The sequence below is a fragment of the Oncorhynchus kisutch genome, unplaced genomic scaffold, assembly GCF_002021735.2.
Source record: "Oncorhynchus kisutch isolate 150728-3 unplaced genomic scaffold, Okis_V2 scaffold3931, whole genome shotgun sequence".
NCBI lineage: Eukaryota > Metazoa > Chordata > Actinopteri > Salmoniformes > Salmonidae > Oncorhynchus > Oncorhynchus kisutch.
In genome coordinates this window covers 82,577-107,453 of record NW_022265876.1, presented here as the reverse complement: position 1 = coordinate 107,453, position 24,877 = coordinate 82,577, and the positions used below count along the sequence as shown (strand labels likewise).

The 24,877-nt window shown below is 42.0% G+C and overlaps 1 protein-coding gene and 1 long non-coding RNA gene across 2 annotated transcripts; both read left to right on the top strand.

The window, feature by feature from the left end:
- Nucleotides 1-2,975: 2,975 nt before the first annotated feature.
- Nucleotides 2,976-6,457, top strand: LOC116372130 (putative zinc finger protein 833). Its single transcript, XM_031821235.1, has 2 exons — nt 2,976-3,634; nt 5,709-6,457. The coding sequence occupies exons 1-2, from the start codon at nt 3,364-3,366 to the stop codon at nt 6,365-6,367; spliced, it is 930 nt and encodes a 309-aa protein (XP_031677095.1). The 5' UTR covers nt 2,976-3,363; the 3' UTR covers nt 6,368-6,457.
- Nucleotides 6,458-12,802: 6,345 nt separating this feature from the next.
- LOC116372125 (uncharacterized) lies at nt 12,803-21,178 on the top strand. The gene is made up of 2 exons (XR_004209124.1): nt 12,803-12,852; nt 21,034-21,178. It is a non-coding gene; the product is annotated as an uncharacterized LOC116372125 (long non-coding RNA).
- The last annotated feature ends 3,699 nt before the right edge of the window (nt 21,179-24,877 follow it).

The window sequence follows — 24,877 nt, the reverse complement described above, 5'->3', positions numbered from 1 at the left end:
GTTGTGGGCTGTGTTGTGTTGTGTTATGTTGTGTTATGTTGTGTTATGTTATGGGCTGTGTTATGTTGTGGGCTGTGTTGTGTTGTGGGTTGTGTTATGTTGTGGGCTGTGTTATGTTGTGGGCTGTGTTATGTTGTGGGCTGTGTTTATGTTGTGGGCTGTGTTGTGTTGTGGGCTGTGTTATGTTGTGGGCTGTGTTATGTTGTGGGCTGTGTTGTGGGCTGTGTTGTGTTGTGGGCTGTGTTGTGTTGTGGGCTGTGTTATGTTGTGTTATGTTGTGGCTGTGTTGTGTTGTGGGCTGTGTTATGTTGTGGGCTGTGTTATGTTGTGGGCTGTGTTATGTTGTGGGTTGTGTTATGTTATGTTGTGTTGTGGGTTGTGTTATGTTATGTTGTGTTGTGGGCTGTGTTGTGTTGTGGGCTGTGTTGTGTTGTGGGCTGTGTTGTGTTGTGGGCTGTGTTATGTTGTGGGCTGTGTTATGTTGTGTTATGTTGTGGGCTGTGTTGTGTTGTGGGCTGTGTTGTGTTGTGGGCTGTGTTATGTTGTGGGCTGTGTTGTGTTGTGGGCTGTGTTGTGTTGTGGGTTGTGTTATGTTGTGGGCTGTGTTATGTTGTGTTATGTTGTGGGTTGTGTTATGTTGTGTTATGTTGTGGGCTGTGTTATGTTGTGGGCTGTGTTGTGTTGTGGGCTGTGTTATGTTGTGGGCTGTGTTGTGTTGTGGGCTGTGTTGTGTTGTGGGTTGTGTTATGTTGTGGGCTGTGTTATGTTGTGTTATGTTGTGGGTTGTGTTATGTTGTGTTATGTTGTGGGTTGTGTTATGTTGTGGGCTGTGTTGTGTTGTGGGCTGTGTTATGTTGTGGGCTGTGTTGTGTTGTGGGCTGTGTTATGTTGTGGGTTGTGTTATGTTGTGTTATGTTGTGGGTTGTGTTATGTTGTGTTATGTTGTGGGCTGTGTTATGTTGTGGGCTGTGTTGTGTTGTGGGCTGTGTTGTGTTGTGGGCTGTGTTATGTTGTGGGCTGTGTTATGTTGTGTTGTGGGCTGTGTTATGTTGTGTTATGTTGTGGGCTGTGTTGTGTTGTGGGCTGTGTTATGTTGTGGGTTGTGTTATGTTGTGTTGTGGGTTGTGTTATGTTGTGTTGTGTTGTGGGCTGTGTTATGTTGTGGGCTGTGTTATGTTGTGTTATGTTGTGTTGTGGGCTGTGTTATGTTGTTTGTTGTGTTATGTTGTGTTGTGGGCTGTGTTATGTTGTGTTATGTTGTGTTGTGGGCTGTGTTATGTTGTGGGTTGTGTTATGTTGTGTTGTGGGCTGTGTTATGTTGTGTTATGTTGTGTTGTGGGCTGTGTTATGTTGTGGGTTGTGTTATGTTGTGTTGTGGGCTGTGTTATGTTGTGTTATGTTGTGGGCTGTGTTGTGTTGTGGGCTGTGTTATGTTGTGGGTTGTGTTATGTTGTGTTGTGGGCTGTGTTGTGGGTTGTGTTATGTTATGTTGTGTTGTGGGCTGAGTTATGTTGTGGGCTGTGTTGTGTTGTGGGCTGTGTTATGTTGTGGGCTGTGTTGTGTTGTGGGCTGTGTTATGTTGTGGGCTGTGTTATGTTGTGGGCTGTGTTGTGTTGTGTTGTGGGTTGTGTTATGTTGTGTTATGTTGTGGGCTGTGTTATGTTGTGTTGTGTTGTGGGCTGTGTTATGTTGTGTTATGTTGTGGGCTGTGTTATGTTGTGGGCTGTGTTGTGTTGTGTTGTGGGTTGTGTTATGTTGTGGGTTGTGTTATGTTATGTTGTGTTGTGGGCTGTGTTCTTTTGTGGGCTGTGTTATGTTGTGGGTTGTGTTATGTTGTGTTGTGTTGTGGGCTGTGTTATGTTGGTATAACCTCTGACTCTCAAACAGAATTAGTGAACATAAAAGTTCATCCAGTCGCAGAACATGACCAAAAACATGTAATTTCTAACTTTTTAAAAAGATTTTGTGGCGTAGAGAAAGTTAGTATTTTTTATTTTAACCTTTATTTAACCAGGCAAGTCTAGGCATGTTTATTCAGTGTTATGTTGACGTGTTTATTCAGTGTTATGTTGACGTGTTTATTCAGTGTTATGTTGACGTGTTTATTCAGTGTTATGTTGACGTGTTTATTCAGTGTTATGTTGACGTGTTTATTCAGTGTTATGTTGACGTGTTTATTCAGTGTTATGTTGTGTTATGTTGACGTGTTTATTCAGTGTTATGTTGACGTGTTTATTCAGTGTTATGTTGACGTGTTTATTCAGTGTTATGTTGACGTGTTTATTCAGTGTTATGTTGACGTGTTTATTCAGTGTTATGTTGACGTGTTTATTCAGTGTTATGTTGACGTGTTTATTCAGTGTTATGTTGTGTTATGTTGACGTGTTTATTCAGTGTTATGTTGTGTTATGTTGACGTGTTTATTCAGTGTTATGTTGACGTGTTTATTCAGTGTTATGTTGTGTTATGTTGACGTGTTTATTCAGTGTTATGTTGACGTGTTTATTCAGTGTTATGTTCACACTGCATTAGAATATTTATGAAATGCACATTGTTATATTTGGTAGCACTTCTTTCGTGATGCTTGTTTTCCCTCCAACCCCATTGGATGCGTGGAACGGATGTGGGTGTGGCTATGTCTAAATACGGGTGCAAATTTTTTTTTTACTCACAAAAGCTCTGACGATGGCCTTGCGGCCGATAAGTTTAATTGAGAGCGGTGACACTTTCAGGAGCAGTGTGGGAGTTTCTTATTGTTTCTCGCCATTACTGATGTCACCTTTAAAAACGTGTTCAGGTATAAAGCTGTAGTCCTTTTTGGAAAACTAAGGAACATTCAAGGGTTACTATAACAGGGTTTCTTATAATAGGGTTTATTTGTAACAGGAGGGTTTATTTGTAACAGGGTTGATTCGTAACAGGTTTGTTATTAATGTACATTTCCCTATTCAGCCTCTACATCTGCGTAGAGGAAATTAGTATCTGTAAGAAGTAAGAGAACTGGTTATTTAACAATTATTTGTTTACGTTGTTTGTCAGAATATTTTTTTGTTCAACTGTGTTACCCACTCCAGTCAGCAGGTGGCGATGAGAATCTTTCAGGTGATGCTTCATTGGTGACGTATAATGTACGGGACGGGATGTTTGTTTCTACAACAACACTTCAGCCACCTCGGTAGCGTGCTAGCCAACATAAAACCACAACATTGAAGCGCTTTAGGCCATTTTTGTTCATATTAACCTCGGTGTTTTAAACACACTTAATGCGTATTTACTAGTTACTCTATTTAATTTACTATTTACGTGTTTAGCTAAGTAACACTCGGCTAATGCTAACTAGCTTACTTGCTAACATCCTCGACCATGAGTTCACTAAGCTACTCCCTCCCTGCTAAAGAAGAGGAGGTCTGCTGGACAGAGAAAGATGTTCTCGTGAAAGAGGAGAAGGAAGAGGAGGCTGTTACAGTTAAACAAGAAGTAGAGGGTGAAGCTGTTACAGTGAAAGAAGAGGAGAAAGACGTGAAAAAGGAAGAATCTTTAAGAGTGAAAGAGGAGGATGCAGTTTGTGGAATGAAGGAGGAGGAGGGGGAGATTACTGTCCCATTGGAGGAGACTGGAGATCTGATTAACACCAGTAAGTGGTATTTTAAAAACAGTGGAACAAACTCTGTAGTTGAAGTAATGTGTCATGTTAAAGACTGCGGTCAAGTGAGCCGTCATTCGCAAAACTTCCGTGTGAATTTTTTTAAGCGAAGTGACGACACTTTACGTTACCGCGTGTTTTCTGGGAGGGGAACTGTTCTCTAATGCTCTGATAGAAACGACAGCTACAAATTATTCCAAGCAAACAGTTTGCCTCACACTTATTTAATCTTCCATAATCAACGTGATACCAAATCGTTTAGTTCATTTTCGCACTTATCATAAATTGCTTTGACATCACGGGTAGAGTGAGGCTGCAGTAGCCTGATGTTGGCGCTGTTTAGGAAATGTTCAATTATCAATCCAAGATGTGTTTATGACGTCATGACACACAGGACGATCTAATTGAGCCTGATATGTTTTCAGTTTATCATTAATCCAGTGTAATGACTATATTCTGCCAATTTAAAATATGGTTTAACATAATTGATAATTCTATATTACAGTTAATGTTGAGGCGAAATCGGATGATAGAAAATGTGTCACGTCTGCCACCAGTACATCCCTATTACATTGTCATTTATATTGTAATGTATAACGGCTAGGCTAACGGTAGCCTAGTGGTTAGAGCGTTGGACTAGTAACCGGAAGGTTGCAAGTTCAAACCCCCGAGCTGACAAGGTACAAATCTGTTGTTCTTCCTCTGAACAGGCAGTTAACCCACTGTTCCTAGGCCGTCATTGAAAATAAGAATTTGTTCTTTGCTGACTAGCTGACCTAGTTAAATAAAGGTAAAATAAATAACATGCCCATATGACAGCAACAGCATTGGAAAAACGCTAGTTTACTGTACATTCGGAAAGTACCTTTACTCAGTACTTTGTTGATTTCTAGGCTTTATCAGAAAGTTAGACGTTGTTAGACGTTGTTTCTGAATAACCTAAAACATTGGAACCCTCAAGTAATAATGAGCGAGAGAGAGAAGGAACAATAGCAATATTGAAAAATGAAATGTGAAATTTGAACATACCTTACAGTTGAGCAAAGCATTATCAAGACAGAAATGACAAGGCCCATCAGAAAAATCCCTCTTTGCCATTTGGGAACCAAAAGCCTAATTCCTACTCATTTAAATATCATGAAAGCATTCGGACAAATGCAAGTTATGAAGAGTATTTTCCAAACAATTCTAATGAAGTGTTTAATGTCCTAAAGGCCAAGGCTGAAGCCGTTGTCGGGGCTCAACACACCTTATGTTGGGGTTTCCTTTATATTGGCAGTTACGACACTTTGTTGGTTTCCTTTATTTTCCCTCGGACACAGCGTGGGATCGAACCTGGCGAACCTACATTAATAGCAATGGATCAAATGCAGCCTATGACATTGATTGAAATACTGTAGTCCACAATATACTGTATATTATTATAGAGCTCTGCTCAACCTGCAACCATGACATTATCTATTATTATAGAGCTCTGCTCAACCTGCAACCATGACATTATCTATTATTATAGAGCTCTGCTCAACCTGCAACCATGACATTATCTATTATTATAGAGCTCTGTTCAACCTGTAAACGACATTATCTATTATTATAGAGCTCTGCTCAGCCTATAAACATGACATTATCTATTATAGAGCTCTGCTCAGCCTGGAGACATGACATTATCTATTATTTTAGAGCTCTGCTCAGCCTGTAACCATGACATTATCTATTATTATAGAGCTCTTCTCAGCATGACATTATCTATTATTATAGAGCTCTGTTCAGCCTAAAAACATGACATTATCTATTATTATAGAGCTCTGCTCAGCCTATAAACAAGACATTATCTAGTATGACATAGCTCTTATTATGACATCATGACATTCCATGAGAGCAGGATTCTAGTTGGAACTCTACATCTTTTGATTTTCAAATTACACCAAGACTCTTTTAAATTATACATTTTTTGTAAACTGGCCAATGGTTATTGAGGGATCTGATTTAGATTTAACCTCCTAGCAAGGGAGTTATGGAGGGTTCATTCAGTTCTCTATTTAAATAAACATTCTGTCTTTGGCAGGAGAAAGACCAGACTCGGAGAAACCAGAGACGTCCAAACCAGCAAGACGACACCACTGCTCCCACTGTGGAATGGTTTTTAACCAGTTAAGGTGTCTGAAACGACATGAGAGAATACACACAGGGGAGAAGCCTTTCCAATGCTCCCAGTGTGGAAAGTGTTTTTCCTTGTTAGCGAGCATGAAAAGACATGAGAGGATACACACAGGAGAGAAGCCTCATCACTGCTCTCAATGTGGAAAGAGTTTTTTCTCATCAGGGTGCCTGAAAAGACATGAGATGATACACACAGGGGAAAAACCTCATCACTGCTCCCAGTGTGGAAAGAGTTTTAACCGGAAAGAATACCTGAAAGAGCATGAGAGAATACACACAGGAGAGAAGCGAGATAAACTTTTCCAATGCTCTAAGTGTGGAAATAATTTTTCCTTGTTAGCGAGCCTGAAAATACATGATAGAATACACACAGGGGAGAAGCCTCATCATTGCTCCCAGTGTGGAAAGAGTTTTAAGCTGAAAGGACAATTGAAACAGCATGAGATAATACACACAGGGGAGAAGCCGTACCCCTGCTCCCAATGTGAAAAGAGTTTTTCCTGGTTGGGTCACATGAGAAGACATAAGAGAGTACACACAGGAGATAAGGATGTAGGCTGCTGAACAGTGGGACAAAGGACAGACAGCCGTGAAGAGGGCACGAGAAAGCCTATTCCCCCTCAGGAGACTGAAAAGATTTGACATGAGTCCTCAGATCCTCAAAAGGTTCGACAGCTGCACCATCGAGAGCATCCTAACTGGTTGAATCACTGCCTGGTATGGCAACTGCTCGGCCTCCGACCGCAAGGCACTACAGAGGGCTGTGCGTACGGCCCAGTACATCACTGGGGCCAAGCTTCTTGCCATCCAGGACCTCTATACCAGGCGGTGTCAGAGGAAGGCCCCAAAAATGTCAAAGACTCCAGCCACCCATGTCGTAGACTGTTGTCTCTACTACCACATGGCAAACCTTACCGGAGCGCCAAGTCTAGGTCCAAGCCATAAGACTCCTGAACATCTATTGGCTACCCAGACGATTTGCATTGCCCCTCCCCCTTTTACACTGCTGCTACTCTCTGTTATAATTGTCCGTGCATATTCACTTTCATAGCTCTACGTACACGTACATATTACCTCGACTAACCGGTGCCCCCGCACATTGACTCTGTACCGGTAACCCCCTTGTATATAGTCTGCACATTGACTCTGTACCGGTAACCCCCTTGTATATAGTCTGCACATTGACTCTGTACTGGTACCCCCTTGTATATAGTCTCAACATTGACTCTGTACTGGTACCCCCTGTATACAGCCTCCACATTGACTCTGTACTGGTACCCCCTTGTATATAGTCTCCACATTGACTCTGTACTGGTACCCCCTTGTATATAACCTCCACTATGACTCTGTACTGGTACCCCCTTGTATATGGTCTCACTATTGTTATTTTACTGCTGCTCTTTAATGACTTGTCACTTTGATTTATTTTTCTTATTTTACATTTTCTTAAAATTACTGAATTGTTGGTTAGGGGCTCGTCAGTAAGCATTTCACTGTAAAGTCTTCACCTGTTGTATTTGTGGCATTTGACTAATAAAAATTAGATTTGATATTAAAGCTGATCTACCCCTTAAAATAACAAATAACTGTTACTGATTAAACCCAAAAGGCATATTCTATTCTATGGTTACCAACTCCTCCATCAATACCTGTTGTAGGTCAGACCAACAAGAAGCTGTGTCTGTGTATGTCCTATCAGAGGCACAACTCCTCCATCAATACCGGTTGTAGGTCAGTCCAACAAGAAGCTGTGTCTGTGTATGTCCTTTGGTTACCAACTCCTCTTAATACCTGTTGTAGGTCAGTCCAACAAGAAGCTGTGTCTGTGTATGTCCTTTGGTTACCAACTCCTCTTAATACCTGTTGTAGGTCAGACCAACAAGAAGCTATGTCTGTGTATGTCCTTTGGTTACCAACTCCTCTTAATACCTGTTGTAGGTCAGACCAACAAGAAGCTATGTCTGTGTATGTCCTTTGGTTACCAACTCCTCTTAATACCTGTTGTAGGTCAGACCAACAAGAAGCTATGTCTGTGTATGTCCTTTGGTTACCAACTCCTCTTAATACCTGTTGTAGGTCAGACCAACAAGAAGCTATGTCTGTGTATGTCCTATCAGAGGCACAACTCCTCCATCAATACCGGTTGAAGGTCAGTCCAACAAGAAGCTGTGTCTGTGTATGTCCTTTGGTTACCAACTCCTCCATCAATACCGGTTGTAGGTCAGTCCAACAAGAAGCTGTGTCTGTGTATATGAGGAAAAACAAGCCATTTTCAGAAGAACCTCACCGGGACAAAAGAACAGGCACTTAATGAACTACTGTAAGAGTCATCTTTGCATCAAACCTGCAGACAAGGGGGGGGGGGGGTGCTGTGGTTGTTTTAGACTGTGAAACATCAAACCTGCAGACAAGGGGGGGGGGGGGGAGTGCTGTGGTTGTTTTAGACTGTGAAATATCAAACCTGCAGACAAGGGGGGGGGGGGGGGGGGGGGGGAGTGCTGTGGTTGTTTTAGACTGTGAAATATCAAACCTGCAGACAAGGGGGGGGGGGGGGGGGTGCTGTGGTTGTTTTAGACTGAAATATCAAACCTGCAGACAAGGGGGGGGGGGTGTTCTGTGGTTGTTTTAGACTGTGAAACATCAAACCTGCAGACAAGGGGGGGGGGGTTGTTTTAGACTGTGAAATATCAAACCTGCAGACAAGGGGGGGGGGGGGTGCTGTGGTTGTTTTAGACTGTGAAATATCAAACCTGCAGACAAGGGGGGGGGGGGGGGTGCTGTGGTTGTTTTAGACTGTGAAATATCAAACCTGCAGACAAGGGGGGGGGGGGGGGGGTGCTGTGGTTGTTTTAGACTGTGAAACATCAAACCTGCAGACAAGGGGGGGGGGGGGGTGCTGTGGTTGTTTTAGACTGTGTGAAATACAAAGAAGAGATTCAGACGTAAATCCGTAATCAACGTTTCTATAGAAACCTGAGGGTCTGTTCACCTGTTTGGTGTATGGATAGAAACATACCGTTTCAGTGGTCCTTTGCTACAGGCATAGCCTACCGTTAATACTCTCACTCTGGGAACATTTAAAACAACCATATTTTCAATGGGATAACGGGATAATGGGATAACGGGATAATTGTATAACGGGATAACGGTATAACGGGATAACGGGATAATGATATTTGATTTCATATTTAAAATGCAATGTTTTTCCTAGGCCTATATGCCTACCATGACCCCATGTTGAGGCTGAGCAAGACCTTCGATATGCAGAAAGCACCGTGGATCATTGTTTATTACCATTTATAAACCAACCAGGGGGGGTAGCCTATGCTTTTTACCATTCACTATAACAAGGGTTAAAACTATATCGTCACGCATCCCCTCAGTTCAAGCCCTGCTTTGGACCATATCACCAAGCCCTGCTTTGGACCATATCACATCAAGCTCTGCTTTGGACCATATCACATCAAGCCCTGCTTTGAACCATATCACATCAAGCCCTGCTTTGGACCATATCACATCAAGCTCTGCTTTGGACCATATCACATCAAGCCCTGCTTTGGACCATATCACATCAAGCCCTGCTTTGGACCATATCACCAAGCCCTGCTTTGGACCATATCACATCAAGCCCTGCTTTGAACCATATCACATCAAGCCCTGCTTTGGACCATATCACATCAAGCCCTGCTTTGGACCATATCACATCAAGCCCTGCTTTGGACCATATCACATCAAGCCCTGCTTTGGACCATATCACATCAAGCCCTGCTTTGAATAATATCACATCAAGCCCTGCTTTGGACCATATCACATCAAGCCCTGCTTTGGACCATATCACATCAAGCTCTGCTTTGGACCATATCACATCAAGCCCTGCTTTGGACCATATCACATCAAGCCCTGCTTTGAATAATATCACATCAAGCTCTGCTTTGGACCATATCACATCAAGCCCTGCTTTGAACCATATCACATCAAGCCCTGCTTTGGACCATATCACATCAAGCCCTGCTTTGGACCATATCACATCAAGCCCTGCTTTGGACCATATCACATCAAGCCCTGCTTTGAACCATATCACATCAAGCCCTGCTTTGGACCATATCACATCAAGCCCTGCTTTGAACCATATCACATCAAGCCCTGCTTTGGACCATATCACATCAAGCCCTGCTTTGGACCATATCACATCAAGCCCTGCTTTGAACCATATCACATCAAGCCCTGCTTTGAACCATATCACATCAAGCCCTCCACAGAAATGGATAGAATATAGCCTGAGGAGTGCATGGTCTGTTAAGCAGGTAAACTTGTAAACTGGGAACTCAGGGAGGGGGGGGTCGTCATGATATCAGTGATTTTCAGGTGGGAAAGTCAGAGCTGTAGGAAGAGGGGGGGGGGTCATGTCATGATATCAGTGATTTTCAGGTGGGAAAGTCAGAGCTGTAGGAAGATGCAGCAGTTTCTGAATTGGAAATAAGAGTTGGGTGACCGTTGGAAGATATTGTTCCCCAGTTTCTGAATTGGAAATAAGAGTTGGGTGACCGTTGGAAGATATTGTTCCCCAGTTTCTGAATTGGAAATAAGAGTTGGGTGACCGTTGGAAGATATTGTTCCCCAGTTTCTGAATTGGAAATAAGAGTTGGGTGACCGTTGGAAGATATTGTTCCCCAGTTTCTGAATTGGAAATAAGAGTTGGGTGACCGTTGGAAGATATTGTTCCCCAGTTTCTGAATTGGAAATAAGAGTTGGGTGACCGTTGGAAGATATTGTTCCCCAGTTTCTGAATTGGAAATAAGAGTTGGGTGACCGTTGGAAGATATTGTTCCCCAGTTTCTGAATTGGAAATAAGAGTTGGGTGACCGTTGGAAGATATTGTTCCCCAGTTTCTGAATTGGAAATAAGAGTTGGGTGACCGTTGGAAGATATTGTTCCCCAGTTTCTGAATTGGAAATAAGAGTTGGGTGACCGTTGGAAGATATTGTTCCCCAGTTTCTGAATTGGAAATAAGAGTTGGGTGACCGTTGGAAGATATTGTTCCCCAGTTTCTGAATTGGAAATAAGAGTTGGGTGACCGTTGGAAGATATTGTTCCCCAGTTTCTGAATTGGAAATAAGAGTTGGGTGACCGTTGGAAGATATTGTTCCCCAGTTTCTGAATTGGAAATAAGAGTTGGGTGACCGTTGGAAGATATTGTTCCCCAGTTTCTGAATTGGAAATAAGAGTTGGGTGACCGTTGGAAGATATTGTTCCCCAGTTTCTGAATTGGAAATAAGAGTTGGGTGACCGTTGGAAGATAGTGTTCCCCAGTTTCTGAATTGGAAATAAGAGTTGGGTGACCGTTGGAAGATATTGTTCCCCAGTTTCTGAATTGGAAATAAGAGTTGGGTGACCGTTGGAAGATATTGTTCCCCAGTTTCTGAATTGGAAATAAGAGTTGGGTGACCGTTGGAAGATATTGTTCCCCAGTTTCTGAATTGGAAATAAGAGTTGGGTGACCGTTGGAAGATATTGTTCCCCAGTTTCTGAATTGGAAATAAGAGTTGGGTGACCGTTGGAAGATATTGTTCCACAGTTAGAGATTGTTTTTTTTCAGAGCGACTTTAATAAAGAAGAAATCTGCGATTGCTACGTCACATTTCAAACCTTTTAAATCAATCATATATACCCATCGACTCTTTAAGAATATAAACTTATAAATACCTCATGAGCTTAGTTCAACTGTCGTACCCCATCAGAACCCAACCTGTTTAACTCCATTGTTTGTAAATAATATAAACACTGTTAACCTGAAAACATGGATGAACTAGAATTGTAATATCATGGATGGTCAGTTCTTGAAAATATGGATGAACTAGAATTGTAATATCATGGATGGTCAGTTCTTGAAAACATGGATGAACTAGAATTGTAATATCATGGATGGTCAGTTCTATAAACACTGTTAACCTGAAAACATGGATGGTCAGTTCGTGCATCCATTGCTCTATGAATTTGAGGCTGGTTGTATTTCTCCAGACTCAGCTTTTCACCAAAACAGGGGGAGGACATTGTTATTGTTTGAACTGCAGGTCCCCTGTAAAGAAATAGGACTCTCTCACCAAGATGAAAACTATTAATGTGAACAAAGAACGAACAACAGAGGATTTAAAACAAACACATGACCTTTTATAACATGGTTTATTAATAACAGGGTTTACTATAACAGGGTTGGTTTATTATAACAGGGCTTATTATAACAGGGTTGATCATAACAGGGTGGATTCGTAACCGGGTTGATTCTTAACCGGGCTGATTCGTAACCGGGTTGATTCGTAACCGGGTTTATCATAATGTACAAATCTATTTTTAGCCTCTACATCTGCGTAGAGGAAATGATTATCTGTAAGAAGTAAGAGATCTGGTTATTTAACAATTATTTGTTTACGTTGTTTTCCAGAATGTTGTTTTTGTTCAACTGTGTTACCCACTCCAGTCAGCAGGTGGCGATGAGAGTCTTTCAGGTGACGCTTATTGTGTGACGTATAATGTAGTGGACGGGATGCTTTTTCTTCAACAACCCTTCAGCCACCTCCGTAGTGTAGAGTGTTAGCCAAAATAAAACCACAACATTGAAGCTCTTTGGGCCATTTTTGTTCAGATTAACCTCAGTGTTTTAAACACACTGTCTGCGTATTTACTAGTTACTCTATTTAATTTACTATTTACGTTATTAGCTCTCTAGCTAAGTAACACTCTGCTAATGCTAACTAGCTTGCTAACATCCCCGACCATGAGTTCATTAAGCTACTCCCTCCCTGCTAAAGAAGAGGAGGTCTGCTGGACAGAGAAAGATGTTCTCGTGAAAGAGGAGAAGGAAGAGGAGGCTGTTACAGTTAAACAAGAAGTAGAGGATGAGACTGTTACAGTGAAAGAGGAAGAATTTACAGTGAAAGAGGAAGAAGCTTTTAGAGGGAAAGAGGAGGATGCAGTTTTTGGAATGAAGGAGGAGGAGGAGATTACTGTCCCGTTGGAGGAGGAAGGGAAGACTGGAGATCTGATTAACACCAGTAAGTGCTATTTTAAAAACAGTGGAACAAACTCTGTAGTTGTTGAACTAATGTGTCATGTTAAAGACTGCGGTCAAGTGAGCCGTCATTCGCAAAACTTCCGCGTGAATTTTTTTTAAGCGAAGTCACAACACTTTACGGTACCGCGTGTTTTCTGTGAGGGGAAACTGATTAGGATGTTCTCTAATGCTCTGATAGAAACGACAGCTACGAATTATTCCAAACAAACAGTTTCACGCACACTTATTCAATCTTCCATAATCAAAGTGATACCAAATCGTTTCGTTAATTTTCGCACCTTATCATAAATTGCTTTGACATCACGGGTAGAGTGAGGCTGCAGTAGCCTGATGTTGGCGCTGTTTAGGAAATGTTCAATTATCAATCCAAGATGTGTTTATGACGTCATGACACACAGGACGATCTAATTGAGCCTGATATGTTTTCAGTATATCATTAATCCAGTGTGATGACCATTGCTAAGCATACGATGTCCTTTTTATGTCATCTTAATATATGGGTTAATATAATTGATAATTCAATGTTACAGTTAATTTACTTTAAGTAAAATTGGATGGTTAACATTTAGTCACATCTGCCACTAAAATACATCTTTTGTTTTTCAAATTAACCCAAGAGTCTTTTAAATTAGATTTAATTTGAGGGATCTGATTTGGATTCAACCTCCTCGCAAGAGAGTTTTGGAGGTGTCATTCAGGTCTCTATTTAAATAGACACTCTGTTTTTGTTAGGAGAAAGACCAGACTCGGAGGAACCAGAGACGTCCAAACCAGCAAGACAACGCAACTGCTCCCACTGTGGAAAGGGTTTTAACCATTTAGGGGACCTGAAACGACACGAGAGAATACACACGGGGGAGAATCCTTTCCAATGCTCCCTGTGTGTAAAGAGTTTTTCCTTGTTAGTGAGCCTGAAAAGACATGAGAGGACACACACAGGAGATACTCCTCATCACTGCTCTCAATGTGGAAAGATGTTTATTCAGTTGGGGAACTTAAAAATACATGAGAGAATACACACAGGGGAAAAACCTCTTCACTGCCCCCAGTGTGGAAAGAGCTTTCACCGGAAAGAATACCTGAAAGAGCATGCGAGCATACACACAGGAGAGAAGCGAGATAAACCTTTCCAATGCTCCCAGTGTCGAAAGAGTTTTTCCTTGTTAGCGAGACTGAAAAGACATGAGAGGACACACACAGGAGAGAAGCCTCATTTTTTAAATTTTTTTTTTATTTCACCTTTATTTAACCAGGTAGGCTAGTTGAGAACAAGTTCTCATTTGCAACTGCGACCTGGCCAAGATAAAGCATAGCAGTGTGAGCATACAACAAAGAGTTACACATGGAGTAAACAATTAACAAGTCAATAACACAGTAGAAAACGAAGGGGGGGTCTATATACAATGTGTGCAAAAGGCATGAGGAGGTAGGCAAATAATTACAATTTTGCAGATTAACACTGGAGTGATAAAAGATCAGATGGTCATGTACAGGTAGAGATATTGGTGTGCAGAAGAGCAGAAAAGTAAATCAATAAAAACAGTACGGGGATGAGGTAGGTGAAAAGGGTGGGCTATTTACCAATAGACTATGTACAGCTGCAGCGATCGGTTAGCTGCTCAGATAGCTGATGTTTGAAGTTGGTGAGGGAGATGAAAGTCTCCAACTTCAGCGATTTTTGCAATTCGTTCCAGTCACAGGCAGCAGAGTACTGGAACGAAAGGCGGCCAAATGAGGTGTTGGCTTTAGGGATGATCAGTGAGATACACCTGCTGGAGCGCGTGCTACGGATGGGTGTTGCCATCGTGACCAGTGAGCTGAGATAAGGCGGAGCTTTACCTAGCATAGACTTGTAGATGACCTGGAGCCAGTGGGTCTGGCGACGAATATGTAGCGAGGGCCAGCCGACTAGAGCATACAAGTCGCAGTGGTGGGTAGTATAAGGTGCTTTAGTGACAAAACGGATGGCACTGTGATAGACTGCATCCAGTTTGCTGAGTAGAGTGTTGGAAGCCATTTTGTAGATGACATCGCCGAAGTCGAGGATCGGTAGGATAGTCAGTTTTACTAGGGTAAGCTTGGCGGCTTGAGTGAAGGAGGCTTTGTTGCGGAATAGAAAGCCGACTCTTGATTTGATTTTCGATTGGAGATGTTTGATATGAGTCTGGAAGGAGAGTTTGCAGTCTAGCCAGACACCTAGGTACTTATAGACGTCCACATATTCTAGGTCGGAACCATCCAGGGTGGTGATGCTAGTCGGGCATGCAGGTGCAGGCAGCGACCGGTTGAAAAGCATGCATTTGGTTTTACTAGCGTTTAAGAGCAGTTGGAGGCCACGGAAGGAGTGTTGTATGGCATTGAAGCTTGTTTGGAGGTTAGATAGCACAGTGTCCAAAGACGGGCCGAAAGTATATAGAATGGTGTCGTCTGCGTAGAGGTGGATCAGGGAATCGCCCGCAGCAAGAGCAACATCATTGATATACACAGAGAAAAGAGTCGGCCCGAGAATTGAACCCTGTGGCACCCCCATAGAGACTGCCAGAGGACCGGACAGCATGCCCTCCGATTTGACACACTGAACTCTGTCTGCAAAGTAATTGGTGAACCAGGCAAGGCAGTCATCCGAAAAACCGAGGCTACTGAGTCTGCCGATAAGAATATGGTGATTGACAGAGTCGAAAGCCTTGGCGAGGTCGATGAAGACGGCTGCACAGTACTGTCTTTTATCGATGGCGGTTATGATGTCGTTTAGTACCTTGAGTGTGGCTGAGGTGCACCCATGACCGGCTCGGAAACCAGATTGCACAGCGGAGAAGGTACGGTGGGATTCGAGATGGTCAGTGACCTGTTTGTTGACTTGGCTTTCGAAGACCTTAGATAGGCAGGGCAGGATGGAAAGAGTTTTAACCTTAAAGAATACCTGAAAGTGCATGAGAGAATACACACAGGAGAGAAGCCCTACCACTGCTCCCAATGTGAAAAGAGTTTTGCTTGGTTAGGGTACCTGAGAAGACATGAGAGGACGCACACAGGAGAGAAGCCTCATCATTGCTCCCAGTGTGGAAAGAGTTTTACCCAGTTAGGTCACATGAGAAGACATGAGAGAATACACACAGGAGATAAGGATGTAGGCTGAACAGTAAAGGGCGGCTACTTTGAGGAATCTCAAATATAAAATATATTTTGATTTGTTTTACACTTTTTGGGTCACTACATGATTCCGTATGTGTTATTTCATAGTTTTGATGTCTTCACTATTATTCTACAATGTAGAAAATAGTAAAAAAATAAATAAAAACCCTTTGAATGAGTAGGCGTGTCCAAACTGTTGACTGGTACTGTACATCTACATGATGCATTGTTACACCATGTAGGAGCAGTATAGACCTAGTCTGTTCATTATATACATCTACATGATGTATTGTTACACCATGTAGGAGCAGTATAGACCCAGCGCGCATGTTGTGATATGTTTGTTAACTCCGTTTAAAATACTCACTCATTACAGGTCTGTTCTGATCAACAGGGGACTGTCTTGTTAGACTTCAATGCTGTTTTTGACATTATCGATCATAGTCTGCTGCTGGAAAAATGTATGTGTTATGGCTTTACACCCCCTGCTATAATGTGGATGAAGAGTTACTTGTCTAACAGAACACAGAGGGTGTTCTTTAACGGAAGCCTTTCAAGTAGAATCAGGAATTCCCCAGGGTAGCTGTTTAGGCCCCTTGCTTTTTTTCAATTTTACCAACAACATGCCAATGACATTTGAGTAAAGCCAGTGAGTCTATGTATGCGGATGACTCAACACTATAACACATCCGCTACTACAGCGACTAAAATGACTGCAACACTTAACAAAGAGCTGCAGTTAGTTTCAGAGTGGGTGGCAAGGAATACGTTTTCCCTAAATATTTACAATACTTTTAGTTTTGTATTTGGAACAAAACACTCACTAAACCCTAAACCTCAACTAAATCTTGTAATAAATCATGTGGAAATTGAGCAAGTTGAGACGACTAATGGGCTTGGTGTAACCCTAGATTGTAAACTGTCATGGTCAAGACATATTGATGCAGTAGTAGCTAAGATGGGGAGAAGTCTGTCTATAATAAAGTGATGCTCTAGCCTTAACAACACTATCAACAAGGCAGGTCCTAAAGGCCTTGTCGCACCTTGACTACTGATCAGTCGTGTGGTCAGGTGCCACAAAAAAAGGGCTTAGGAAAATTGCAATTGGCTCAGAACAAGGCAGCACGGCTGGCCCTTGGATGTACACAGAGAGCTAATATTAATAATATGCATGTCAATCTCTCCTGGCTGAAAGTGCAGGAGAGATTGACTTCATCACTACTTTTATTTATGAGAGGTATTGACATGTTGAAGTCACCGAGTTGTCTGTCTAAACTACTAGCTCACAGCTCAGACATCCATGCATACCCCACAAGACATGCCACCAGAGGTCTGTTTAAACTATTAACACACAGCTCAGACATCCATCCATACCCCACAAGACATGTCACCAGAGGTCTGTTTAAACTATTAACACACAGCTCAGACATCCATGCATACCTCACAAGACATGCCACCAGAGGTCTGTTTAAACTATTAACACACAGCTCAGACATCCATGCATACCCCACAAGACATGCCACAAGAGGTCTGTTTAAACTATTAACACACAGCTCAGACATCCATGCATACCCCACAAGACATGCCACCAGAGGTCTGTTTAAACTACTAGCTCACAGCTCAGACATCCATGCATACCCCACAAGACATGCCACCAGAGGTCTGTTTAAACTATTAACACACAGCTCAGACATCCATGCATACCCCACAAGACATGCCACAAGAGGTCTGTTTAAACTATTAACACACAGCTCAGACATCCATGCATACCCCACAAGACATGCCACAAGAGGTCTGTTTAAACTATTAACACACAGCTCAGACATCCATGCATACCCCACAAGACATGCCACCAGAGGTCTGTTTAAACTATTAACACACAGCTCAGACATCCATGCATACCCCACAAGACATGCCACAAGAGGTCTGTTTAAACTACTAGCTCACAGCTCAGACATCCATGCATACCCCACAAGACATGCCACCAGAGGTCTGTTTAAACTATTAACACACAGCTCAGACATCCATGCATACCCCACAAGACATGCCACAAGAGGTCTGTTTAAACTATTAACACACAGCTCAGACATCCATGCATACCCCACAAGACATGCCACAAGAGGTCTGTTTAAACTATTAACACACAGCTCAGACATCCATGCATACCCCACAAGACATGCCACAAGAGGTCTGTTTAAACTATTAACACACAGCTCAGACATCCATGCATACCCCACAAGACATGCCACCAGAGGTCTGTTTAAACTATTAACACACAGCTCAGACATCCATGCATACCCCATAAGACATGCCACCAGAGGTCTGTTTAAACTATTAACACACAGCTCAGACATCCATGCATACCCCACAAGACATGCCACCAGAGGTCTGTTTAAACTATTAACACACAGCTCAGACATCCATGCATACCCCACAAGACATGCCACAAGAGGTCTCTTCACAGTCCCCAAGTCCAGAACAGACTATGGGAGGTGCACAGTACTACATAGAACCATGACTACATGGAACTCTGTCGTACAATCGTTTATCCACCATTCATTTTTCCCATAGGGGATTTTTAAAGAACCTTAAACCTATATGGGATCAGTCCCCCCCCCCCCCCCCTCTAGACGGTTGAGCTAGCGTAGGCTAATGTGATTAGCATGAGATTGTAAGTAACAAGAACATTTCCCAGGACGTAGACACATCTGATATTGGCAGAAAGCTTAAATTCTTGTTAATCTAACTGCACTGTCTAATTTACAGTAGCTATTACAGTGAAATAATACCATGCTATTGTTTGAGGAAGGTGCATAGTTATGAGCTTGAAAATGAATTAATAAACCAATTAGGCACATTTGGGCAGTCTTGATACAAAATTTTGAACAGAAATGCAATTGTTCATTGAATCAGTCTAAGACTTTGCACATACACTGCTGCCATCTAGTGGCCAAAATCTAAATTGCGCCTAACCTGGAATAGTACACTATGGCCTTTAAAAGATGATGATGCAAAAAAGTATTTTTTTCCTTGTATTATCTTTTACCAGATCTAATGTGTTATATTCTCCTACATTCATTTCACATTTCCACAAACTTCAAAGAGTTTCCTTTCAAATGGTATGAAGAATATGCATATCCTTGCTTCAGGTCCTGAGCTACCGGCAGTTAGATTTGGGTAATTTTTGGGGGAGGAAATTTTTTTGGGGGGAGGGGTCTAATCTTTATTAAGGGCTGTGTTTCGTGTGGGCGTGACCCTGGTGTGACGTTTTGAGAACCGTGTAAGTCTCTATGACACCTCCACTGTGGGGCTTTATTTCCTTTGTTACGAGTTCTGAAATATGCTACGTCAATTATTCGTTGAGGTAAACATAGGCTGAAGATGGAGTAAGAAGCGTATTGATTGTGTAATCGTGTGTAGGTTCAATCATTATTCTAATTTAATTTAAATTATGAGTCAAAGTGCCTTAAAGACACGTAAAACGTAGCCTTACGATTGCAAGGTGCAGCCTGTGTCCAAAACATTAGTCTGGTCCAGTCATTCAGTGTGTGCTGCAAAACAGTCCTGTGGCATAGCATCCACGTCATCTGACCACTTCCGTATTGAGCGAGTCACTAGTACTTCCTGCTTTAGTTTTTGCTTGTAAGCAGGAATTAGGAGGATAGAATTATGGTCAGATTTGACAAATGGCGGGCGAGGGAGAGCTTTGTATGCGTCTCTGTGTGTGGAGTAAAGGTGGTCTAATGTTTTTCTTCTTCTCTGGTTACACATGTGACATGCTGGTAGAAATGAGGTAAAACAGATTTAAGTCTGCCTGCATTAAAGTCCCCAGCCACTAGGAGCACCGCTTCTGGATGAGTAGTTTCTTGTTTATGGCCAGGACCCCTACAGCTGGCTACTGGAGTATTTCTGTCTGTAATAAAGCCCTTTTGTGGGGAAAAAATGATTCTGATTGGCTAGGCCTGGCTCCCCAGTGGCCCTCCGAGGCCCACCCATGGTTGCGCCCCTGCCCAGTCATGTGAAATCCATAGATTAGGGCCTAATACATTTATTTAAATGGACTGATTTCCATCCATGAATTGTAAATCAGTAAAGTCTTTGAAATTGTTGCATGTTGCGTTTATATTTGTGTTCAGTATATATTGAAAGCAGGTGCTTCCACACAGGTGAGTCAATGTGCTAACACGAGGTACCAGAATCTCACAGTATCCCTTTTAAAGCCACAGCGTAAAATGTTTACCATCAAATAGTGGGCCACCAACAAAACATTATTAAAAATTGATCAAATGCAGCCTATGACATTGATTGCAATATTGTAGTCCACAATATATATTATTATAGAGCTCTGCTCAACCTCAACATGCCATTATCTATTATTATAGAGCTCTGTTCAGCCTGTAAACATGACATTATCTATTATTATAGAGCTCTGTTCAGCCTGTAAACATGACATTATCTATTATTATAGAGCTCTGTTCAGCCTGTAAACATGGCATTATCTATTATTATAGAGCTATGTTCAGCCTGTAAACATGACATTATCTATTATTATAGAGCTCTGCTCAGCCTGTAAACATGACATTATCTATTATTATAGAGCTCTGTTCAGCCTGTAAACATGGCATTATCTATTATTATAGAGCTATGTTCAGCCTGTAAACATGACATTATCTATTATTATAGAGCTCTGCTCAGCCTGTAAACATGACATTATCTATTATTATAGAGCTCTGTTCAGCCTATAAACATGACATTATCTATTATTATAGAGCTCTGTTCAGCCTCAACATGACATTATCTAGTATGACATAGCTCTTATTATGACATCATGACATTCCATGAGAGCAGGATTCTAGTTGGAACTCTACATCTTTTGATTTTCAAATTACACCAAGACTCTTTTAAATTATATTTTTTGTAAACTGGCCAATGGTTATTGAGGGATGTGATTTGGATTCAACCTCCTAGCAAGAGAGTTGTGGAGGTTTCATTCAGTTCTCTATTTAAATAAACACTCTGTCTTTGGCAGGAGAAAGACCAGACTCAGAGGAACCAGAGACGTCCAAACCCGCAAGAGGACGCAACTGTTCCCACTGTGGAAAGGGTTTTAACCAGTTAGGGGACCTGAAACGACATGAGAGGACACACACAGGCAATAAACCTTTCCAATGCTCCCACTGTATAAAGACTTTTTCCTCTCGCAAAGATTGCGTACAGATGTAGGATCTTAGTTTTATCACTCTTCCTGTGCAGCAGTACATTCAAACTTGTAGTTTATTCACAGTTTAAAAAGGCTTCCAAAGTTTGTAATTTCCACTTAACATTTCAGACTTAATTTGCCCTAACGTAAAATGCATCAATCCCTACAAAAAAAAATGTAATTAATTATAATCAGCACAATAATTCACATTTCCTGTTGTTTCGGGAGTATTTTCCTGCTGTAGCAAACTGGCTCACATTAATATTTTCCCCATGTGCGCTGTATTTTTTTTAATCAAATCAAATTGTATTTCTCACAAACACCGAATGCAACAGGTGTAGACTTTTACCCGGAAATGAATGAGTTAAAAAGAAGAAAAAAGGAAATAGTTACAGAAAATAACAATAAGGAGGTTATATACAAGACGTACCTGTACAGAGTCAATGTGCAGGAGGTTATATACAAGACATACCTGTACAGAGTCAATGTGCAGGAGGTTATATACAAGACGTACCTGTACAGAGTCAATGTGCAGGGGGTTATATACAAGACGTACCTGTACAGAGTCAATGTGCAGGAGGTTATATACAAGACGTACCTGTACAGAGTCAATGTGCAGGGGGTTATATACAAGACGTACCTGTACAGAGTCAATGTGCAGGAGGTTATATACAAGACGTACCTGTACAGAGTCAATGTGCAGGAGGTTATATACAAGACGTACCTGTACAGAGTCAATGTGCAGGAGGTTATATACAAGACGTACCTGTACAGAGTCAATGTGCAGGGGGTTATATACAAGACGTACCTGTACAGAGTCAATGTGCAGGAGGTTATATACAAGACGTACCTGTACAGAGTCAATGTGCAGGAGGTTATATACAAGACGTACCTGTACAGAGTCAATGTGCAGGAGGTTATATACAAGACGTACCTGTACAGAGTCAATGTGCAGGAGGTTATATACAAGACGTACCTGTACAGAGTCAATGTGCAGGAGGTTATATACAAGACGTACCTGTACAGAGTCAATGTGCAGGGGGTTATATACAAGACGTACCTGTACAGAGTCAATGTGCAGGAGGTTATATACAAGACGTACCTGTACAGAGTCAATGTGCAGGGGGTTATATACAAGACGTACCTGTACAGAGTCAATGTGCAGGAGGTTATATACAAGACGTACCTGTACAGAGTCAATGTGCAGGAGGTTATATACAAGACGTACCTGTACAGAGTCAATGTGCAGGAGGTTATATACAAGACGTACCTGTACAGAGTCAATGTGCAGGAGGTTATATACAAGACGTACCTGTACAGAGTCAATGTGCAGGAGGTTATATACAAGACGTACCTGTACAGAGTCAATGTGCAGGAGGTTATATACAAGACGTACCTGTACAGAGTCAATGTGCAGGAGGTTATATACAAGACGTACCTGTACAGAGTCAATGTGCAGGAGGTTATATACAAGACGTACCTGTACAGAGTCAATGTGCAGGAGGTTATATACAAGACGTACCTGTACAGAGTCAATGTGCAGGGGGTTATATACAAGACGTACCTGTACAGAGTCAATGTGCAGGAGGTTATATACAAGACGTACCTGTACAGAGTCAATGTGCAGGAGGTTATATACAAGACGTACCTGTACAGAGTCAATGTGCAGGAGGTTATATACAAGACGTACCTGTACAGAGTCAATGTGCAGGAGGTTATATACAAGACGTACCTGTACAGAGTCAATGTGCAGGAGGTTATATACAAGACGTACCTGTACAGAGTCAATGTGCAGGAGGTTATATACAAGACGTACCTGTACAGAGTCAATGTGCAGGAGGTTATATACAAGACGTACCTGTACAGAGTCAATGTGCAGGAGGTTATATACAAGACGTACCTGTACAGAGTCAATGTGCAGGGGGTTATATACAAGACGTACCTGTACAGAGTCAATGTGCAGGAGGTTATATACAAGACGTACCTGTACAGAGTCAATGTGCAGGAGGTTATATACAAGACGTACCTGTACAGAGTCAATGTGCAGGAGGTTATATACAAGACGTACCTGTACAGAGTCAATGTGCAGGAGGTTATATACAAGACGTACCTGTACAGAGTCAATGTGCAGGGGGTTATATACAAGACGTACCTGTACAGAGTCAATGTGCAGGAGGTTATATACAAGACGTACCTGTACAGAGTCAATGTGCAGGAGGTTATATACAAGACGTACCTGTACAGAGTCAATGTGCAGGAGGTTATATACAAGACGTACCTGTACAGAGTCAATGTGCAGGGGGTTATATACAAGACGTACCTGTACAGAGTCAATGTGCAGGAGGTTATATACAAGACGTACCTGTACAGAGTCAATGTGCAGGAGGTTATATACAAGACGTACCTGTACAGAGTCAATGTGCAGGAGGTTATATACAAGACGTACCTGTACAGAGTCAATGTGCAGGAGGTTATATACAAGACGTACCTGTACAGAGTCAATGTGCAGGAGGTTATATACAAGACGTACCTGTACAGAGTCAATGTGCAGGGGGTTATATACAAGACGTACCTGTACAGAGTCAATGTGCAGGAGGTTATATACAAGACGTACCTGTACAGAGTCAATGTGCAGGAGGTTATATACAAGACGTACCTGTACAGAGTCAATGTGCAGGAGGTTATATACAAGACGTACCTGTACAGAGTCAATGTGCAGGGGGTTATATACAAGACGTACCTGTACAGAGTCAATGTGCAGGAGGTTATATACAAGACGTACCTGTACAGAGTCAATGTGCAGGAGGTTATATACAAGACGTACCTGTACAGAGTCAATGTGCAGGAGGTTATATACAAGACGTACCTGTACAGAGTCAATGTGCAGGAGGTTATATACAAGACGTACCTGTACAGAGTCAATGTGCAGGGGGTTATATACAAGACGTACCTGTACAGAGTCAATGTGCAGGAGGTTATATACAAGACGTACCTGTACAGAGTCAATGTGCAGGAGGTTATATACAAGACGTACCTGTACAGAGTCAATGTGCAGGAGGTTATATACAAGACGTACCTTTACAGAGTCAATGTGCAGGGGGTTATATACAAGACGTACCTGTACAGAGTCAATGTGCAGGGGGTTATATACAAGACGTACCTGTACAGAGTCAATGTGCAGGAGGTTATATACAAGACGTACCTGTACAGAGTCAATGTGCAGGAGGTTATATACAAGACGTACCTGTACAGAGTCAATGTGCAGGAGGTTATATACAAGACGTACCTGTACAGAGTCAATGTGCAGGAGGTTATATACAAGACGTACCTTTACAGAGTCAATGTGCAGGGGGTTATATACAAGACGTACCTTTACAGAGTCAATGTGCAGGAGGTTATATACAAGACGTACCTGTACAGAGTCAATGTGCAGGAGGTTATATACAAGACGTACCTGTACAGAGTCAATGTGCAGGAGGTTATATACAAGACGTACCTGTACAGAGTCAATGTGCAGGAGGTTATATACAAGACGTACCTGTACAGAGTCAATGTGCAGGAGGTTATATACAAGACGTACCTGTACAGAGTCAATGTGCAGGAGGTTATATACAAGACGTACCTGTACAGAGTCAATGTGCAAGAGGTTATATACAAGACGTACCTGTACAGA